At 47.7% G+C, this 21,323-nt stretch overlaps 2 protein-coding genes across 3 annotated transcripts; one reads left to right on the plus strand and one right to left on the minus strand.

The window, feature by feature from the left end:
* Positions 1-2,760: 2,760 nt before the first annotated feature.
* On the minus strand, positions 2,761-8,666 carry PSMB11 (proteasome subunit beta 11). Of its 2 annotated transcripts, none has more exons than XM_061430453.1 (3): positions 8,585-8,666; positions 5,465-5,800; positions 2,761-3,882 (listed from the first exon to the last, which is right to left on the minus strand). In XM_061430453.1, the coding sequence occupies exon 3, from the start codon at positions 3,832-3,834 to the stop codon at positions 2,965-2,967; it is 870 nt and encodes a 289-aa protein (XP_061286437.1). In that variant the 5' UTR covers positions 3,835-3,882; positions 5,465-5,800; positions 8,585-8,666; the 3' UTR covers positions 2,761-2,964. The 2 variants fall into 2 exon arrangements, with proteins under 2 accessions (XP_061286437.1, XP_061286436.1); XM_061430452.1 differs by lacking the exon at positions 8,585-8,666 and adding an exon at positions 8,042-8,418.
* Positions 8,523-13,915, plus strand: PSMB5 (proteasome 20S subunit beta 5). Its single transcript, XM_061430454.1, has 3 exons — positions 8,523-8,940; positions 9,672-9,978; positions 13,405-13,915. The coding sequence occupies exons 1-3, from the start codon at positions 8,743-8,745 to the stop codon at positions 13,689-13,691; spliced, it is 792 nt and encodes a 263-aa protein (XP_061286438.1). The 5' UTR covers positions 8,523-8,742; the 3' UTR covers positions 13,692-13,915.
* The last annotated feature ends 7,408 nt before the right edge of the window (positions 13,916-21,323 follow it).

Raw genomic sequence — 21,323 nt, forward strand, 5'->3', positions numbered from 1 at the left:
TGTCAGATCCTTGGTACATGCAGCTCTGCTTGAAGAGGCCTTTGGCTTCAGCCAGAAAACAAACAATGAAGGGAAGGATGGAGGCAGGGAGGGATCAAATAGGTTAGTACAGGCCTCCATTTCTTGGACACAGTTTCTGAGAAGAGATTTGTTCAGTGAAACAGTTATAGTATCTTCTCCCAGGAAGCTGTGAAGTTGATGGGTTCCTCCAAACCAGGCCTCTGGAGCAAGCATGGCATTGTCATTGACTCTGCTGAAGGCTGGAAACTGGGCCCTGCCTGCCTGAAGGCCTGTATGAGAGCAGTCTGTCTGCCCCAGAGGGAGACGCTTAGGAGGGCAGCACCGCAAGCAGGGCGTCAGGACAGGTCTTCCGGTTCAGGGCTAGATTGACCCCTATGGTCTCCCCTGATGTCTGAATCAAACCTTTAGGAATAAGGGGAGAAAAGAAGGGACTGATGCATGGGCTGCCCCTGGCTAGTGAGCGGTGCGCTGAAGTGGGGTGCGGGCCTTCGCCTGCTCTGCCAGCCCTCCCTAACACCTTCCTGAGGTCCTTCCCAACTCATTCAGCTGCCAGGAAAACAGTGTAGGGAAACAGACTTTTCAGCTAGACCCTTAGGCTTATCTCTGGTCTTAAATATCTCACCACTGGAAAGAGAATTTGTCAAAGGAAGTGAAGAGGGCAGGACCAGAGAAGGAAAAGAGAAGAGAGAGAACAGAGAGCTTATGGGAGGAGATGCAAGAAGAGAGCCCTCCCTATCTGGGTTCAGTCCTTCTTCCCTGATTAATGGGAAGGGGAGGGGGCTGGTGGGGAGCTGCATGTGGTTCCCAGCTAGCCTGGGGGTCGGTTCAGGTGGCAACGTCGGGCTAGCCTGCCTTCCATTCCTGCCTTTTCTCACTCCCTGGTTGGGTGGGTGGGGGTGTTTGTGGGGGGCTGGGGGTGGGCAGTGAGGCTGCAGAAGTAGTGAACCCCTGGGATGAGCCCTGCCCCACCTCCTCTCTACTCTGGACTTTTTCTCCTTATCAAAAAAGTGATAAGGCCTTTCTCCCTGATAACTGGCCGTGCTCCTTACTCAGGCAGGGCTCTTTCTCTTGTAGCCCGTTTCCTGTCTCTGCACATGGGAACCACCACTTATCTGGGATCACTCGCTTAGGATGTCACAGACCCACACTCATCTCCACACGTGGAGGTGCCCTTCTTATGTCTGAGTCAATCAAACACTTGAACCCTGGGCAAAAACTGCCCTTCCTCCTGTGTTCCTCCAGGAGAAACCTGGCCTAAGGATCCTTGACCTAGAGTTATCATTCCCGAGTCCTGCACCTCCTCACCTGAGGCTGAGGGGAGGGTGAAGGATGAAGGATTGCATAGAGGCCACCAGCCAGATTCCCAGACCCCAGCTCAAAGGCTTGTTCTCCTGTACTGGGCATCTTTCTGCAGCAACCCCCCTCATTTCCTTCCCTCCCCTACTGCTTTCCTTCCTGGGGCTCCCTCAGCTTTCCTGCCTTCTCCCCCATCATCCCCTGAAAGCCAGAGCCTACTGGGGCTCCTCTGTCTGGCCCAGCTCCTGCCTGGAGGAATTCTTAGCCTTACGTGCAGAGTCGGGGCTCAGGACTGGGCCAGAGGCTGGGAGGAGGGGGTCCAAAAGGGAGAAGAGATGCTGTTCATCTTGGGACTGGAAACAGTAGGAGTAGGACAAAGAAAGAAGGTTCAGGAACCTTCCTTCCGGTCCCATCTCCTAGGTTGACCATGCCTTCCCCTCCGCTTGGCCTGGGGAGGGGGGCAGGGTGGCATCCCTCCTGGAGTTGTCAGCCTGCATCGCCAAGTCAGGGCTCACAGGGGAGCAGCAAGCAGACAGGAGGGGCGGGAGAGGACGCGCTAACCCAGCAGTTCCCCCTGGCACAGCCATCTCCCTCTCTTCTTCATGCCCAGAGGGAACTACAGGAAGGAGAGGCTGGGGAGAAGGCAAAGGGACGGCAGGAGAAGTCTGGCAGCAGCCACGACAGGCCCAGAAGCCAGAGCGCACTGGTTGGGATTGCGGGGTACCGATGACTCAGGCCTTGGTAAGAAAGAACCCCTCAGAGGGGGCTCAACAGGGGATGCTTCTTGGGCTCAGCCCTCCAGGCCCTTGGGCTCCTCCAGGTTCCTTCTTCCCTGGCCAGCAGAAAGGCGCCCGGCCCAGCTGCTCTCTCCCCCACATCACTCCCCGGCCGCAGGAAGAGGCCCTGGGAGAGAAGCTGTGCGGAAGGAGCACAGCCCTGGAGTGGATGGCCTGGATCCCAGCCTCATCTCTGGACTGACCGCGTCACCTCGGGCAAGTCACACATCTCTGAACCTGTTTCGTCTTCTGTCAAGTGAGGATCACATTAACCTTAAACAGTTAATCATGAAAACTGCGTTCAGGAAAGGAGTCATCATCAGAGTCATTAGGGTCAGGTGGGGGGTGGTGGCAGAGGAGGAAAGCAGTAGTGGGAGCCCATCACTTACCCCCAGATGTTCATGCTGCACTGTCCCCGTCCCTTCCAGCCTGGGTCCCCAGGGCTACCATCCCCGCCTCATTCCCCTCCCACTGCTCCCCCATCCAGGTGAGAAAGTGGCAAAGACTCTGAAGCTGAGCTGAGGACTAAAATGAGAGGAAGAAGAGAGACTGGGGATAGGATGGAGGAAAGCAGAAAGGAAGACGGCAAGAAAAGAGGGTCTAGCACTTAGCACAGCATCTGGCGTGCAGCTGGTGCGCAGTATTTGCTGAAAGACGGACTCTGTGCTGAGAAGGAGGCTAGATCAATCTATTGGGTGCCAACAGGAACAAGTCGGACAGAGAGTTCAATAGCTTGGGGAAGAGAAAGGGGTAGAAACTTGGAACAAATGAAGCCAGCAACCCAGGAGAGCAGGACCCCGATGCTGGGAGTCTGCTTCCCCTGCGGCCCCATCTCCCACCCTGGGCTGAGCCCCCCAGATCCTGCTGCTGCTCACAGCCTCTCTGTGGGCACCTTCAAGTCCCCAGGTGCCAGCCCCACAGATGGTTCTCTGCCTTCGCCAGCTCTGTCGGGGGTGGCCTCCTCCTCCCATTCCTTCTCTGGCCCTGGAAGCTTCTGCAGTTCCGAGTACAGCACCCAGGCATCATGGCGGGACACATACTCCCATCCACTCTCCCGCACGTGGAAGAGGTCCACGGAACCCCCAGAGTAGGCATCGCGGCGGGTAGCATGGGCCACAGCACGGCAGGCCAGGGCGTAGGCTTCCTGGGTGCTCATGTCGTAGCGGTAGCCGCGATCTAGCACTCCATAGGCGTAGGGAGACCCAGAGCCCACCGAAAAGATGTCCCCCTGCAGGCAGGTGCCATCGCTATAGACATAGAAGAGGGCAGGGCCAGAGCGGTCCCAGCCACACAGGGCCGTGGCCACGCACAGATCCAGCCCCCTGTAGCGCGACATCATGACTGATAAAAGTTTGGCAGCGCCGGCCACGCTGGGCAGCTGCCCCTCCCTCAGTGCCCGCAGTCGCAGCTCCCGCTGCAGCACCCGGTACCACGTGACACAGTCAGCCGAGGTGCCAGAGGTGGTGCCCAGGAGATGCTGGTGCACAGGGATGACCTTGCGTGAGGCTGGACACTCCACGTAGTTGCCACAGGAGGACCGCGTGTCGGCCGCAGCGATGACTCCATGACGGAAGCGGAAGGCCAGGGTGGTGGTACCATGTGCCAGCCTGGGGCCGTGGGTCTGCAGGAAGGCTTGAGGGTCCCAGCCTCGGGGCACAGCCCAGCTGCCAGCCTGAGGCAGGTGAGGGGACGTTTCCTGGGTGTCGGGGGCCTGCCACTTGCACACATCTTGCAGAGCCATCCCTGGGGTCCAGCGAAGGTTGGAAGGAGCAAGGCAGGGATCTGTGAGCTGGGTTGGGTGGAGGAAGAGAGATGGTAAGGAGAAGCCGGGCTGCAGCCAGACCATACAGGAAGGTGTGTGATCTGTGGCTTCTCCTAAAACCCAAACCAGGCTTTGGGACTGGCTGATGGAGCAGTGCCCTCCCCCTCGGAGGACTGCTGGGGGGGCGGCAGGATGAGGCCAGTGGAGTCTTCAGCGCTGGGGAGACGCTGCCATGACACACCTGAGCGTCACCGGAGGAGTCACCTGTCTGTCATCCTCCAGGCACCTGGAGTTGGGTGGGGGCTGGGTAACTGCAAAGGACAGGGGGCACCAGTGGAAGAAGCAGAGCTGGGTTCCTCTTGTTTTTCCTGTGGGGGGCACTGGGCACAGAGATAAATGAAGCCCTGTCCCTGCCCTGAAAGGGCCCCCAGCCTAGGGAAAGGTAAAGACTAGTCAGTGTAATGGCATAGTCAGACTAGGTTCCCTGGGATGCCAGGCTTTCACTGCTATGGCCTGAGTTCGGTCCCTGGTCACAGAGCTGAGATCCCACAAGTCACAGGACATGGCCCCAAACCAAAACAAAACAGAATAGATTGCCATGGATCCCCTGTGGCAGGAGTCCCTGATGCTGGGTTCACTCTTCAGGGGCATGGGGTCAGGGAGCAATGACACTGAGCTTACTGGTTCACCTCATGATCAACGTGGGGAAAACGAAAGGGACTGGGACAAAGACAACAGAAAGAAGAGCAAGAGAGCCTCGTACGGGGCGCCCAGATACCTTCAGAGTGACAGAGCACCGTGGGCCAGGTCAAGGGGAACTAAAACCTGGAGGTCATCTTCTCTGCTTTGGGTGTGATCATGAACTTCCATCTGCATACAGTCTGGCACACCTGACGGCTCTCTGGCAGGACAGCTTCTCTGACTGGTGCTAAAGTTCTGAGGAAGTAGCTGAAAGGATCTATTGGTCTCCTTTCTGCCCAACAGTTCACAATGGCAAGAGATTGGTTTGCAGTTTCAAGGCAGGAGAAACAACTGACTTTGATACCATCATACTGAGTCTAAGTCTTAGACCAACGAGGGGTGGAGACTGACAGCTGGCCCTTCAGAAAGAGAAACTAGATTGGGGCGGAGTGACAAGCTACATCTACTTCTGGAACCATATGGAGTACATTTTTCTAAATATTACAGCTCCGCTTCTAACCTCATCCTCCAAGCTGATATGATTTCCTAAGGTATCACTCAAATCCCATGTCTCCTCTACTAAGAGAGCTTAAAGGGCTGTAAGATCAAATCCACCCCAGGTTGGCATTTAAGGCCCACTGTGACCCAATCCTAATCCATCCACCACAACCTCTTTTCATGTTATTCCCAGCACATCTCCCACTTCCCCTTCATCTTTTTGAATCTTATCCTCCCAAGTCTGGCTTACATATCACCCATTCTGAAAACCCTCCCCAGGTAGCGGCCGAGAGAGAAGAGGCTCTGAATTTGAGAAGCAATGGGATCTAAGTGGTATTTAAGGAAATGAATCCAGACAAAGAATGAATCCTTGACAAAGCCTTCCTTGACCCCCAAACTCACCCCAAGCTATACTGACCACCTTTCTCACCTGTGAAGTATAGCACTTATCATTGTTTTCTTCTCCAACACCTGCTTTACTGAGATATAATTTATTTGTTTTTGTTTGCACTGGGTCTTCATTGCTGCACGTGGGCTTTCTCTAGTTGTGGCCGGTGGTGGCTTCTCTTTGTCGCAGAGCATGGACTCCAGGGCACACAGACTTCAGTAGCTGTGGCACGTGGGCTCAGCAGTTGCAGCTCTTGGGCTCCAGAGTGTGGCACTCAGTAGCTGCCCCACGGCATATGGGATCCTCCCGGACCAGGACTCGAACCTTTGTCCCCTGCTTTGGCAGGCACACAATCACTGGACCACCAGGGAAACCCTACTGAGATATAATTGACATATAACATTATTTAAGTTTAGTGTGTACAATATGATGATTTGATACTTCTGTGTATGTGTCTCTGTATGTATCACAAAACATTTACTGCAATATGGATAGTTAACAAATCCTTCACCTCACATAATTGTCATTTTTGTTGTTATGGTAAGAACATTTAAGACCTACTCTCAGCAACTTTCAGGGATACAAAAGAATATTGTTAACTGTAGTTACTGTGCTGTACATTTGATTTCCAGAACTTATTCCTCTTATAACTGGAAGTTTGTACACTTTTGACCAACATCTTCCCATTTTCATCAACTCCAAGCCTCTGACAACCACCAATCTACTGTTTCTAAGAGTTTGGCTTTGTTAGATCCTACATATAAGTAAGCTCATATGTTATTTGTCTTTCTCTGCCTGACTTCTTTCACTTAGCATAATGCCTTCAAGTTTCATCCATCTCATCACAAATGGCAGGATCTCATTCTTTTTTATGGCTGAATAATATTCTACCACATATATAACACTTTATGCGTTCATACATTGATGATGGATATTGTTTTCATATACTGGTAATTGTGAATAATGTAAACATTGAATTGCAGCTATCTCTATGAGATAGTGATTTCATTTCCTTTGGATAAGTACACAGACATGAGATTACTAGATCATATGGTCGGTCTATTTTTAATTTTTTTTGGGGGGGTGGGGACTCCATACTATTCTCCATGGTATGTATCAGTTTATATTCCCACTCATTGCAGCACTGATCATTTGTATCTCTCCTCTTTGAGGTCTCCCTGAATGGGACCTTGGAGCAGAGAACTAATATAAGGTAAAATGGGAACAGATTCAGGAAGGCTTTAAATGTCATACTGAGGAGCTGAACCTTACAGACCATTATTAGGGAGGTAAAGATCAAGAAGATGTTTTAAGAAAGTCAACCTGGTACTGTGTAGAATTAATTAGAAACATAGTTTGGGCCCAGAAAAATTAGGAGAATGTTTCAGTAATTCAGGATTGAGAAGATAAGAAGCCAAAGGCAATATCAATTGCAATGAAGAAGAATGTGAGCAGCACTGTGAAGGGAGAATGAACAGGACTTGGCATCTATTGGATGCGGAGGAAAGGAACAGGAGCTGTCAAGTATGAGCCAGGGCATCAAGCCTCTGTGACTAGAAGAACAATATTGTCATCCTTTCACATGTTCATTTGAAAAACATGTATTAAGCAAATAGTGGGCACAGTGACTAGAAGAACAATATTGTCATCCTTTCACATGTTCATTTGAAAAACATGTATTAAGCAAATAGTGGGCACAGAGAGAAATACCTGTCTTTACAGATTTTTTTTTTTCCTTGCCACACAGCTTGGCTTGTGGGATCTTAGCTCTCTGACCAGGGATCAAACCCAGGGCCCTGGCAGTGAAAGCACCAAGACCTAACCACTGGATCACCAGGGAATTCCAGAGAAATACCTGTCTTTAAAAACTCACAATCCAGTGGGAGATAAATGTATATTTATAACCAGGTTAAAATATAAAAATGCTTTAAGAAAAGTACAGACACCATTAGTAGCAGAGGGAAAGAACCACTGAGAGAAGTCAGAAGGAGGATTAGTTGCAATGCAGGAGTGACTGCAAAATATTATGTGCTCAATAAACAGAGGCACTCTGCACTTTCCACACCATCCAAGTGTGAGACCCACATAAAGATCTTCTGCTTCATTACATTCTGATGGTTGGGTTTGGAAAGAGTTGCCGAATTTCAGCATTAAAAATACAACATATGCAGAGTCTGCTGGGAAGAGGAGGGGCTGAGTTGGGCATCAGAGGAATGAGGAATTTAGATATTGATGGATGTTGCTGCTGGAATCCAACAAGGAAGACTAGACACTGACTTCATAGAAACGTAAAGCAGGAGGCAACAGTTCATACATTTGCCCACTTCTTTGCTTGTTATAGTTCCCAAAAGGGTTGAAAAACGAAGGTGGGTGGAGAGAGGGAGAGACAATGAAATACAGCACGTTCTTGAATAAGGGCTTGTCTTAGCAAGATTAAGTCAGGAAACCTCTTGGTACATCTTTATGGAGCCTCAACTCTTCTCCAGGCTCTGAAATGGTAAATTACTATTGACTCAGTTATTCAGGAGCTGAATTGCGAATCCAGTCTGTGAATTAACTGGGCCCTTTGCTTTTCCTTCTTTATTCTTCTATCTGCCTTTTGGGCAATTCATTACTTACTAGAATTTCCACCAGGGGGTGGGAGTGAAGACAATACTGAATCTTAAAAATCGGTTGCTGTTAGAGAACCTGGCTATTGTGGCGATTGATGCTATCAAAAAACCAGAGGTATAGCACTCATGTTTGTTGCGCTTTCTAGCTCAAACTACTGCGGTTTTAGTAACTTCATAGGAAAATGGCCTCAGAGTAGATCATTATTTTACCCAGTATTAGAGAGTGCCCTTGAACAAAATGTCAACTTCAGTCTCATTAACAGACTGCTGAAAAGGTATAGATGTTAATTGTTGCTTGGACACCGGGCGGGGCGGGGCCGATTTACTACTACCGGTTTAGAACAGATTTTCATCCAGTCACGCCCTTCTCAAAGATGGCCGGCCCCACTTCCCTCCCTCATCCTGACGTTTGCGTTTGCTTCCTATGAATTTGATGTTAATCTAATCCTGTGTTGGTTACGTGGCCAAAGTCAAGATGTCAGCCACACCCCTTTATAATTTAAGGGGAGTGAAGCCATTTATTTTTTCCCTCCTTGGTGAAAATAATTACCCGCATCTGGCTCTTGTGTTTGGAGGCGTGGTTGCCAGGACTTAAAATGGCTCCTCCCTGGGATAGATTTAATAGGGAGTGACGCTGTGACGGCGAGGCGTTGCCCGGTCGTTCTTTGCTAGGCGTTCTGGCAAGCAGTTCCCTTGCCCTTACTAGACATGGCGCTGGCCAGCGTGTTGGAGAGGCCGCTATCGGTGAACCGGCGCGGGTTTTTTGGACTCGGGGGTCGTGCGGATCTGCTGGACCTGGGTCCAGGCAGTCCCAGCGACGGGCTGAGCCTGGCCGCGCCCAGCTGGGGTGTCCCAGAGGAGCCAAGAATTGAAATACTTCATGGAACCACCACCCTGGCCTTCAAGGTGCAGACACAGCAGCCGTGCCGGGCTGAATCCCGCCCGCCCGCGCCCTTCCCAGCCTCCCAGCGGGTCCAGAACCCGCCGTGGCCGCGGCCGCGAAGCCCAGGCGGAGGCTCGGGCCTCTTGCCCCGAACCCGGCAGTTTCGCTGTCTCATTGTCCCGGGAGGCCTCGGTTCTCGCTCTGGCGGGAGCGGGGTGGCGGTGGGGCTGGGGAATAGTGGGGGTAAGTGGGAGAAGGATTTCGAGGCTGTTTAGATTGATTCCCAGGCGACCCCAGGCTGCTCCTGTCCAGGAAAGAGGCGGCCGCAACGACAGTGAACTCTGGCAGAGGGAAGGCTGTTGTGACCGCCCAAAGTTTTGGAAACAGTGGCCCGGATAGGTCAGGGTAACTGAAAAGTTATGGCTTGAGGAGTAAAGTTGGTGGGAGGAAGCGCTCTTAATAGGAGCCAGACAATTGGGATTCCTGGCCTAGCTTTGTAATAACTGGCTCTGTTGTCTTGGGTAAGTCATTCGATCTCATTGAGCCTGTTTCCTCAGCCAGCAAGTGAAGGTAATCTCACCTCAAGCTATTGATGTGAAGCTCCAGTGACATATAAGTGGGAAAATATGTTGTGAAGTATAAAACAGCAGCGACAAAGATGTTCTGGGGTTGTATCGATGCACAAAGAAATGTCAAGGTGATGTTTTTGTGGTCTGATGTGGCCCCTGGCTTGTGTTTTCTCTAATCTTAACAGTTTCGCCATGGAGTCATTGTTGCAGCAGATTCCCGGGCCACAGCCGGTGCCTACATCGCCTCCCAGACAGTAAAGAAGGTGATAGAGATCAACCCCTACCTGCTGGGCACCATGGCTGGGGGTGCAGCGGATTGCAGCTTCTGGGAGAGGCTGTTGGCTCGGCAATGTCGAATCTATGAGCTTCGAAACAAGGAACGCATCTCCGTAGCAGCTGCCTCCAAGCTGCTTGCCAACATGGTGTATCAGTATAAAGGCATGGGGCTCTCCATGGGCACCATGATCTGTGGCTGGGATAAGAGGGGCCCTGGTAAGTTTCGCTGCAACCATGTGATTCTTGGGCTGCCATTACAGAGAGGTTGCATGAACAGATGAATCAAAGAGCATATGTCAGTGCTAAGGATGTGTTGATTAGTTCTCAGTCCTTCCTTCTCTTTGTTCAAGGAGGAAATGTAGTGTAGGAAAGGGCACAGAGGTAGATTAGCTGTGTCATTGATCATCCATGTGACTTAGGGCAGGTTATTTTCTCAGCCTGTTTCATCATCTTATATAGGTTCCATGAGGCAATACATGTCAAATATATCTAGTCTCTTCTGTAAAATGATAAGACATGCAAAGAGTTGTATTTAAGAATTGAGTAATAGACATAAAAACTCTAATCAGTGCAATTTGATAGAAATAATGTGAGCTTGATAATAAAGAAAATAAATTAAAAAATGTGAGCTACACATGTAACATGTAATTTTACTTTTTTCTAATGGATATATTTTAAAAGCTTAAAGAAATGAGTGAAATTAATTTTAACAATTGTTTTAATCCATAATAACGAAAATAATCATTTTGAGGTGTGTCATCCTCATTTCAGGGGCTCAACAGCCACATATGGCTGGTGGCTACCATATTGGACAACAAAACCAAGTAACTACTCAAAAGTTAGTCATTTCTCTTCCCTTTTTCCCTGTAGAGAGTCTTTGGCCTAGAAGGGGCCCTTTGGGCCCATCTCCTTTCCTTGCTTGATATAATCACCTTGGTCCTGTTGTCTCTGAAAAGAATTCCTTAACCTATTTTTCTTCCTAGTATATAAAATCCTTGCCAGGAAATTCAGACTTGTATCTGATAGCAGTTCCTCTTCTGCCAATTTTGAATGTCCCTTTAGTCAAGCTGGTATACAGCTAGTCACATTCTGTGTAATTTTCCCCTTTGGTGCTTGAAAATAGTTAATCTTTCCTCCTGTTGTTTTTGCTTAATTCATTTACCTGCTTGCTTTTTTTTTTTTTTCCTAAACTTGTGGCTTGTGGGATCTTAGTTCCCTGACCAGGGATTGAACCTGTGCCCTCTGCAGTGAAAGTGCAGAGGCCTAACCATTGGACTGCCGGGGAATTCCCTCATTTACCTTTCTAAATGCCTAGTTTTTCTCTGTCGATCAACTGTAGAATACCCACCAGTTTTTCATTTGCTTTGGAGAATATTAGTTCGCCCCTCAATAGAGGATGGATGAGGAGAGACTTAAAAGTGCCTGTGAGAGAGGAGCTCAGTTTGTTACTTTGGAAATTGAGACATTTCTCTTTGAAAAGTGTGAAAGAACAGTTCCATACCTCTTGTGCGGTCTAGGGAGACATTTTGGAAATGTTGTTTTGAACCGTTAGCTCTTGGATTGGTCCCAGGTGGTGGAAAACAGTGTAAAAGAGTACAAAAACTGGCCAGCAAGGAAAACCCAGGAAACCAGAGCTTAACCTAAATTGTACTGTCTCAGAGAAGCCTTCCTGACAAGTTGTCCCATTCAGGATGAGTCAGCCCCTGGCCTCAAGCAGACTGAGAAGGGATCCCAGATTACTTCATGGGAGGCTGAATGAGATGAATACCACTTTAAAGAGAACCAGTAAAATGCTGAAAGAATTTAAGGAGGTAGGAAGAATTGCTTCTGATGGGAGAAGCTGGGGAGGGCTTCATAGGTAGGTCTCATTTTCCTGGATTTGAAAAAAGAAACATAATGAACAAAAGAGAAGGAAGAAGCATGAGGTCTTGCCAGTAGTAACTGGAAGTCTGGTTTAATTGGACTAAAGATGTGTGAAGCAGAGTAGTGAGCCAGAGAGCCAGAAAGGGAAATTGGAACCAGATGGTGCACTGGCTTGGCAAGGTAGTGGCAGTGGGCCTGGGAGGGGCTCCATGTTACAACCATCGGAACCTGGAAACTGATAAGGGGCGTACTTTTCAACCTGGCTTGTATCGTGATCACCTGAAGAACTTAAGAATCTAGCTCTGTGCTTGTCCCCCACCCAGACCAATTAAAAAAGAATACCCGTGTTAAGTCCTTGGCATCTTTTTAAAAATACCTGGAGTTCCCTGGCAGTCCAGTGGTTAGGACTTGGCGCTTTCACTGCCGGGGGCCCAGGTTCAGTCCCTGGTTGGAGAACTAAGGTGCTGGGAGCTGCATGCCCTGGCCAAAAAAAAAAGACTTCCTTAGATGATGCTGATGTATAGTTAGTGTTGAGACCCACTGAAATAGGAAAAATGTTAGTGATACATTGACAAAATTTGAAAATACAGAAGGAAGTGGATGGGTGGGGCAGAAGAGGGATGAGTTGGGCCCATAAGGGAGAACCACTGGAAGTATTTGAGGACAGGAAATTTAAATATGAATTTGGTGACAAAGGCATCCAGCTGGAGAGGTCCAGGGGGCAGATCGAAGTGATAAAAATTTTATTAAATCTGTGTCTAACTTTGTTATACCAGAGGTTGGCTAACTTTTTCATAAAGGATCAAATGTAAGTAAATATTCTAGGTTTGCAGGCTCTGTAATCTTTGTCTCAACTACATAGCTTGGTTTTAGCATAAAAGCAGTCCTAGACAATATATACACAAATGGTTGGTGTGTTCCAAAAAAAACTATAAAAATAGGCAGTTGGGGGAATTCCCTCGTGGTCCAGTGGGTAGGATTGTGTGCTTTCACTGCCCAGAGGTCCTGGGTTTGGGGAGCTAAGATCTGCAAGCTGCACAATGTGGCCAGAAAAAAGAAAATAAATTTTTTTTAATTAAAAAAAGGTGGTTGGCCTGGCCAACTGTTTAGTCTATACCAGCACTGTCCAATAGAAATATAATGTGAGCCATACATTTAATCTTAAATGTTGTAGCCATGTTTTTAAAATTGAAAAGGAAAAGTAATTTTAATAATATATTTTATTTAACCTGGTATATCCAAAAGACTATCACTCCAGCATGTGGTAGGTACTAGCTTCGTTTCAAGTGTTGAATCCCATGTGGCTAGTGGCTACCATGTTGGACCGTGGAGGTGCTTTACAATATGACTTAGAATTCTAGGCTTTATTCTCTTACTGTGTGATAGAAGAGATAGCATACTTGTCCAGATAATATTCCCAGATAGTCTGAACTCTGGAGGGTTAGGATTGTCTCAAACATTATCTCCCACAGTGACTAAAGTTCTGTGCTTGAAACCGAAGTCATTTGAATGACTTTTTTGGTTGTACAGAGAAGACAGACAAGGCAGTAACTGTAATGTGAGGTGAGATGGAGTGGAATGTGTAGAATCCTGAAGTCTTCATATTTAATTTTATTTCTTCACTTTTTTTTTTAAGCGATTTTATAGAAGTGCTATTTTCTTGAATTTCTGTTGGTCTCCCTGGGTTTCAAGAGGAAAGGAGACTGTTGCCTTTAAAGAGGAATTAGATGTCCGAAGAGGTGCTCATTGTTTCCTTACTGGCTTCATCTCTCTTTCTAGGCCTCTACTACGTGGACAGTGAAGGAAACCGGATCTCAGGGGCCACCTTCTCTGTAGGTTCTGGCTCTGTATATGCTTACGGGGTCATGGATCGGGGTTACTCCTATGACCTGGAGGTGGAGGAGGCCTATGATCTGGCCCGTCGAGCCATCTACCAAGCCACCTACAGAGATGCCTACTCAGGAGGTTCCGTCAGCCTCTACCATGTCAGGGAGGATGGCTGGATCCGGGTCTCCAGTGACAATGTCGCTGATCTACATGACAAGTATAGTGGATCTACCCACTGAAGGAAGACGAATGTGGCTGCTTGCATTTCTTGGGGTGACTGTTGTTGGTAATAGGGGTACAGTTCCCCATCCTCTAGTGGAGGGGTCCCCAATTGTATCGATCACATTTTTTTTTAAATCTCTGATGCATTGACCTCCATGTGTTACCAGCTGTTAATGAGCTACTGCAGAGGTAATTATTGGTTTTACTTTGTTGAATGTTAACATGACACTACTCGACCTCAGCCTGTGTTGCGTCTTTTCTCCACACTGTCCCTCCTCCAAGCATTTTACAGTCAAATGGGCTGGGACAGTGGGAGGGAAGGGACTGTAATTACAGGAAACAGTGGTGTGAAGACATTGTCTAGTGAATACATTAACATCCCCAGTCATGAAGCTAATAACAAAGGAGAGGGAGAGAGGCAGGGAGGAGGGAGAGACTTCTTGATTCCGTTTGCAAAGAGATGAAAAGTTGATGAGGTGGAAAGATGCACAGGGCTGTACCAGGCAGAGCTGCTGAGGAAAAAGCTTTCCCCCTGTGCTGGGGGAGGGGAGGCTGATGCCACATGCAGAGCAGAGAGGTGAGGAGGGTAAGCCAGTTGGGAAAGGAAGGCTTTGACCCTGGGAAAAGAGAGGACAGAGAGGTGTGTGTGAAAGCATAGTGACCACCATCCTGGTGATGCCTGTCCTTCTGGCCCTGCGATGTGTGTTTGTGGGAGACAGAGGGAAAAGATCGTGGACCTCTAGCCTCCTGGGCAGGAAACAGCACAAAATCGTTCTTGGAGCCTGTAGGTGCGGAAGAGTCCCTGCTAAGAGCAGAGAGATGGCTGATTTGTCACCCCTAGCACTTAGGGGCTTTCCAGGCTGTGATGGCAGCAGATGGCAAGGCCTTCTGTTAAGGAGAAGACAGGAGAGATGCAGGAGGTTGATGGGAGAAACCGTTAGAGAATGAAGAGGGTGTAAATGCTGCTTTATATGAGTTGGCAAGAAGCAAGAAACTGGTTGGTGAGGGTGACAGTGGAGTGTCCTCTTTTGAGGCCAGGGGGCTGGGAGGGGTCACTCAGAGATACGCGAGCTATAAAGCCTGTTCTCCCCTGCACTGCAGCCACCTTCCCCTCCTGCACCTTCCCTGCCGCTCAGCCTCGCACGGTCTCTGAAGTCTCCTTATTGATTGATGAGGGCTGTCGGCCAGGAACTGATCGAGGCTTGTTAATTGCATTTGTCAAATGCAGGGAAATTGGGAATTAGTGAGACCAGAGAAGGGAGTTTGGAAAACAAATGGCTCTCTTGCCTGAGGAGATTCATTTTGCTGAAAAGTACCTCCAGAGCCCCTGGAGCCAGGAGCTGCCAGTGTGGAGCAGGACCTGCTCTACAGGCAGAGCATGCAGGAGCCACACTACAGCTCCCTCTGCGTCGCAGTCCAGAGAGGCCCAGACACAGCTGTCTTCCTCTCACTTACGACAGTGCTTTGCAGACCTTTTACAAAATTAGAACTCTTTTTAAAATGAACTCTTAGGAGAAAATCCCAGCCCCTGAACAAAATCAAGTCAGATTGAAGTAGAGTTGAAGGGTCCAGTGCCTCAGCCATTGAGCTTTCCCCTCCAGCCACTTCTCACACCCTGCTCTCCCCACGCACACATACTCCCTGGCACTTCTTGGTACCCTAGTGAAAGTGAAAGTCGCTCAGTCATGTCTGACTCTGCGACTCCATGGATTGTCCATGGAATTCTCCAGGCCAGAATACTGGAGTGGGTAGCCTTTCCCTTCTCCAGGGGAATCTTCCCAGCTCAGGGATCGAACCTGGTCTCCCGCATTTCGGGCAGATTCTTCACCAGCTGAGCCACAAGGGAAGCCCCTTGGTAACCTAAGAAGCATAATTTGAAAATAACTGCCCTGGGAAGTAACCTGGAAGGTGAAAAGAGTTGAAGATTGGAAATCCACCCTGACCCCAGAGAGCAATGACTCCCTGGGCTCTTAGCCCATGAAAGAAAATTGAGTCTGGAGAGAAGAGAGTCTTGAAGTAGGGCTGCCCTTGTCCTGTTGCTATTCCACACCTGACCAGTGGTCTCTGTTCAATTTAACACATATTCTGCACTGCCAGAGTCCTGTTGAGGCAAGAAACATATCCTAGAGTCCTGTATTCTAGCATATCCTTGTTTCTCTGCCTTCCTGGATTTTGGATAGAAAAGACTGGCTTCATGGAAGAGATCAATTTGTGGTAGGTTTTCTGGAAAGAGCAGAGCAGAGGTAGAGCAAAGCTGCAAGTCTCTAGGCCCAGTGACACCCATTCTATGATGGCAATTTCTTGCTGCTATGACTGGTAGGGAGCTGGCTTTGCAGTGGTCTGAGCCTCTGCTTGCATGGGGATGATGGATGCTGCACAGCATTGGAGAGATGCTGTTGAGTGGAGTGTACCAGTTCAGGGACTCCCATCAGATTCATTTCCCAGTGCAGTCCTCTTGACAAAGGATGATGGAAAAGAAATTGCCTTAAATAGGGGGAAGATTAATTTCTCTCGGCAGTTCCCAGGCGTCCAAGGGCCAGGGCTTTTTAAGTGATGTCTGACAATTTCTCCTCCTTCCACAGATAGCTTAGTAACACCAAAATCTGACTCCTCAGGGTAGGTGATGGGACTAATCTGATTAAATAGGGAGCAAAACACTCTTAGAGGCCCCACGCTTTCTCTTGCTGGCAGGGAATGCTGTGGGGTTGAAGACAGATGTGGCTTATAGCATCACCATACCAGGCAAGGGAGGGCTGCAGGGAGCAGCGGTGCCCTGTGGGGTGAGTAGAATGTTCAAGAGGGACGGTGAGAAGGTAAGCGAGGACATGGCAGGGAGGGAGGGAGGGCGTAGTTAAAGCAAATCAGGGACTGAAGCATAATAGTTACTGAGTGTTCCCTCTTTAGGCAAAACCAGAAGGTCAGTGTCTCTTGATATCCTCCTCAGCTAGCAAATGAGAAAACTGTCAAAGTCATTTGGGGAGTGGAAAGTTACATCCTTTGAGGGGAAATAAAACAACTGATTTATTCTGGTCCACGAGTTCTACATGGTCTGTCAGGGGAGAGAAGCACGAGGTGGGATGGAAGGGTCAGGTGAGAAAAGGGAGGGAATCTGGGGGGGCAACCCCCCAGAAGGAGCATCGTGGGGTCAGTGGCAGTTTACATGCATGTATCTAATTTGCTGAGTAGAGTCAGGTATTTCATTCTTGTTGGTTTTAATTGTTTTGTTAAGAGCCTTTCCCACCAGGGTTCTAACAGATTAGATGCTTGAAAACTGACCAGTAGCAGTGACCTCAAGACAGGATTAAGAGTTTTATGATTTAAAACATATGTATATTGCAACTAAGCATCTCTGCTGTTTGGGGGATTTCTTTTTTTGTTTTTTAAATTCTAGTTTCCCTTTAGGAAGTCAGATCATATTGGGAAAGCTTTAATTATAGCGGGCAAGATTAGAGAGCAAACCTTCATCAGAACTGCCCTGATCAGCAGCTGCTGGCACCTCCTGCCTGACCCAGGCCACCCCCCACCCCCCAGCAGCCAACTGTCCACATCTCTGCAGCACACCTCAGGCCTGGCCTCAGAGCCAAGTTCTGGCTTCTTGGGGCTATGCCCCACTGAAGCATTTCAATAAAAACCATTTCTAAAATGTCCCATTCGCAGTTGTTAATGGGTCAGGCAGAAGAAATTCTACCCACGTCAGCTTCTTGGGTTTATTTAACCCAACTCGTTTCTCCCTGAAGCTCTGCCTCTGAGTTAGGGGCCAAGCCTGACTTGGTGCTTAACCCTTTATAATCCAGACTTAGCTGTCATCAACCATGAAGATCCAAACCAGTTTATTTAAAAGGAAATAAGGCAATGTCAGTTCAACCTCTTCTGATGCTTCCGCTCCTCCCCCTCCACCCCATCCTCTCAGACTGCCCCTTCTTTCTGTTCTTCCTTTGCTTGATTTCATGTTTTCTCTCTGCTCCCACTGTATAAAAATTCCCTTCTTCTCAGAATTTAAATAAAAACGAATCCATCAATAAACCAAATGCTGCTGATGGACTTTAATATAACAAGAAAAGGTTATCGCTAGCTTCAGGGTACCCAAAAAGCTGGTATTACAGAGGGAAGCACAGATGGAATGTGAGAGAGAGAGCTAGAAAAAAACTAGACAAATGAGAGACAGAAACAGAAAAGCGACTCCTGGACAGCAAGAAGGAGATTGAGCAAAGCGGAGAGGGGGACTGGGACGTGGCAGAGAAGATGGATGGAGACATTGATGGGCAGAGCCGAACTGTGAATGGGGGGGTCAGGGAGTGGGAAGGGAGCCTCCGAAGGACAGTGATAAAGAGAGTGGGCAGAGAAACGGGGAAGAAGCAAGCGGCGAGAAGCTAATGCACAGTGAAACATGTGCCCCTGGAGACAGATAATTTCTCCAGCCATACATGATGAACACGCGCCTCTGTGCACTGCCCCTGTACTGTCACAGCCGCTTACATTCTGCAAGAATCTCTGTGTCTACACTGCTTGTGCAAGGTTGGCAAGAAGGTTGGCGCTCTCTCAGAACCACCTCCTCAAGCCAGCCAGGTAGATGGGAAAGGACAAACCTCTCTCATGAGAAGCAGCAGCATAAATGAGGCAGGGTCACAGATTCAGTGCCTTTTTTTCCCCCAGTACCTTTTTAACATTTTATTTTTAGACTCACAAAGAGGTCCTCTCTTCCCTCACCTTCCTACTCCCTGGCCACTCACCTCACAACATCCATGTCCACAGGTCAGGACAAAGGCTATTCAAATGGCAAGGAGGAAGAAAGAAACACAAGCTCCCAGGAAGACAGGAATAGCAGGCACTTCCAGTAAGAAGGAAATAAGCAGGTCCACATGGGAATTTGTGTAGCCCACAAGGGACCAAAATCAAAGGGGTATTTTTATACCTACTGCAGTTGTTTTCCCAGCCTCGCCTCAGCTACTGCTCTCCCAGGGACATCAGACATGCTTAGCCTTCCCATTCATAGAGTTCCACAGAACACATTGACCCTTTACTCATAGCAGCTCTTTTGGAGTGGTGATGTGTGTTGTTGTCTGATTAGAGGGACTCCACAGAGCACCAGGGTTCTGTGGGAGAGCTCATAATCACCTTGTTTCCCTTGAGTCTTGAGGCTGCCCTCCCAGCTTCCTCTTCAGAAAAGAAAGCAGTGGAGCATTTAAAACCAGAACAACAGGTTAAACACAGTCCCACGTCTCTAAGTAGTACCTCCCAAAGAGGGAAAAGTCACAGAAAGGTGGATCAGCCTTCAGTCAGTAGAACCCAGCTGTGATCCTCAGCTACCTTGGCTACATCCAAGAGCATCTATGTAAGGTCTCATATTGTTTTATGGTATCTGTCTTCCTTTTCAGTTAAGCATTTACTCTACTATACATTTTGTTTATTCCCCTATGGCTGGCGTGGTGCACGCTACTTAGTAGAGATAATATAATGTATTTTTAATGAATAAATGCATAAATGAAGGATTTCACTATGGTATCTTAATGTCAGTGATTCTTACCCCTTCTTAGCACTGCTATTACTGCTAAGTCACTTCAGTCGTGTCCGACTCTGTGTGACCCCATGGACGGCGGCCCACCAGGCTCCCCTGTCCCTGGGATTCTCCAGGCAAGAACACTGGAGTGGTTGCCAGTTCCTTCTCCAATGCATGAAAGTGAAAAGTGAAAGTGAAGTCGCTCAGTCATGTCCGACTCTTCGCGACCCCATGGACTGCAGCCTACCAGGCTCCTCCATCCATGGGATTTTCCAGGCAAGAGTACGGGAGTGGGGTGCCGTTGCCTTCTCCATAGTCTTAGCACTATGACTCCCTATATTATTATTGCTCCTCTGAAACATACTATGAAAATTTTAAATGAATACAACTTAAAATTACTTGCTTTATGAATCTTTAAAAGATGTTATGCCACCCCCTGCTTGTAAATGACCACAACTGGTGCCATCAGTTCAGTTCAGTTGTTCAGTCGTGTCCGACTCTTTGCGACCCCATGGACTGCAGCACGCCAGGCTTCCCTGTCCTTCACCATCTCCTGGAGCTTGCTCAAACTCATATCCATTGAGTCAGTGACACCATCCAACCATCTCTTGGATACCATAGAAAGCAGTTTTAAGAAGCATTCCGGTCCATCCCCACCTTGCCTGGCTCATGTAGTCCTGATACCTTTCTCTTTAAACTGCAGGATTAGTTGCACACAGAATACGATCAGCCCGTAAAGAATTGAGCTGCGGGTATAGCTCTGTACATTATCTCCCTTAGTGTATTTTGTTTTATTCTGCTTTTCTGTTCAATCCATGGACAGAGGCTTAGCCAGTATCCAAGCCTGGTTCCTGGGTATCAGGCACCTGAGTGACTTGCTTTTTATAAGGAAAAGAGTCCTGGTGAAAGAGAGGAAGTTGTATCACCAAGCCGCATGCCCAAAAATGGAGACAAGTCACCTTTCTTTGGGTTTGGGTTTCCTTCAAAATCTAGCATTGTGCCACTTGCTTTTCTTCCATTGCTTAAACAGAATGCCTTGACATCCTGGTGGTGTTTATTAACTTGTGCTTTGGAATCTTCTGAAGCGTTATAATGGAGTCCTAAAATAAATCATAGAATTCCAGAGTCCTTGAGACTGTAACCTTGTTTTGAGAAAGGGTTGAATCTAAATGTTGTTGTTCAGTCACTAAGTCGTTTCCAGCTCTTTGTGACCCCGTGGACTGCTGCACGCCAGGCTTCCCTGTCCATCACCAACTCCTGGAGCTTGCTTAAACTCATGTCCATTGAGTCGGTGATGTCATCCAACCATCTGATCTTTTGTCATCCCCTTCCCCTTATGCCCCCCAATCTTTCCCAGCATCAGGGTCTTTTCCAGTGAGTCAGCTCTTGGCATTAGGTGGTCAAAGTATTGAAGCTTCAGCTTCAGCATCAGTCCTTCCAATGAATATTCAGGGTTGATTTCCTTTAAGATTGACTGGTTTGATCTCCTTGCTAAAGCAAAAAAAAAAAAAAAAAATTATCTATTTTTAAAAATTTTGAAATGCTTGAAAACTTCAAAAAAGTTGAAAGAATAGTACAATGAATACCCACTTATCCTTCACATATGTTCACTAATGTTATTCTGCCATGTTTGCTTTATATGTATTTATCCATTTACTTATTCTTTTCCATTTACTTATTTACTGAATCATTTGAAAGTACAGAGATCATGTTACAGAGATTATGATATTTTACCCCTAAATATGTCTCCTAAGAGCTAAGATATTCCCTTACAAAACTACAATACTGTTATCACACTAAGAAATGTAAATGATCATATTATCTAATATCCTGTCTGTATTCAAATTCACCAACTGTCCCAGTAATGTCCATTATACCTTTTTTTTTCTCCTGATCCAGAATTTAATCAAGGCTCACACATCACATTTAATTGTCATGTCTTTTCAGTTGCCTTTAATTTGGAATAGGTCATCATATTTGTGTGTGTCTCTTATGACATTTATACTTTGAAGAAGAGCACAGACCATCATATGTCTAGTGCAATCTGGATTTGTTGATTCTTTGCTCATGATTAGATTCAGGTGAAACATTTTTAGCAAGAACATTGCCTGGGTGATACTGTATACTTCCCGCTGCACTGCTGCCGAAGGGA

The sequence above is a fragment of the Bos javanicus genome, chromosome 10 (genome assembly GCF_032452875.1).
Source record: "Bos javanicus breed banteng chromosome 10, ARS-OSU_banteng_1.0, whole genome shotgun sequence".
Lineage (NCBI taxonomy): Eukaryota > Metazoa > Chordata > Mammalia > Artiodactyla > Bovidae > Bos > Bos javanicus.

Bases quoted from the DNA above. Each gene is read 5' to 3' on its own strand.
- PSMB5 (XM_061430454.1), top strand. From the start codon at position 8,743: ATGGCGCTGGCCAGCGTGTTGGAGAGGCCGCTATCGGTGAACCGGCGC. The intron at 8,941-9,671 runs GTGCAGACACAG...TAATCTTAACAG, and splicing joins CCACCACCCTGGCCTTCAAG to TTTCGCCATGGAGTCATTGT. The intron at 9,979-13,404 runs GTAAGTTTCGCT...CTCTCTTTCTAG, and splicing joins CTGGGATAAGAGGGGCCCTG to GCCTCTACTACGTGGACAGT.
- PSMB11 (XM_061430453.1), bottom strand. From the start codon at position 3,834: ATGGCTCTGCAAGATGTGTGCAAGTGGCAGGCCCCCGACACCCAGGAA.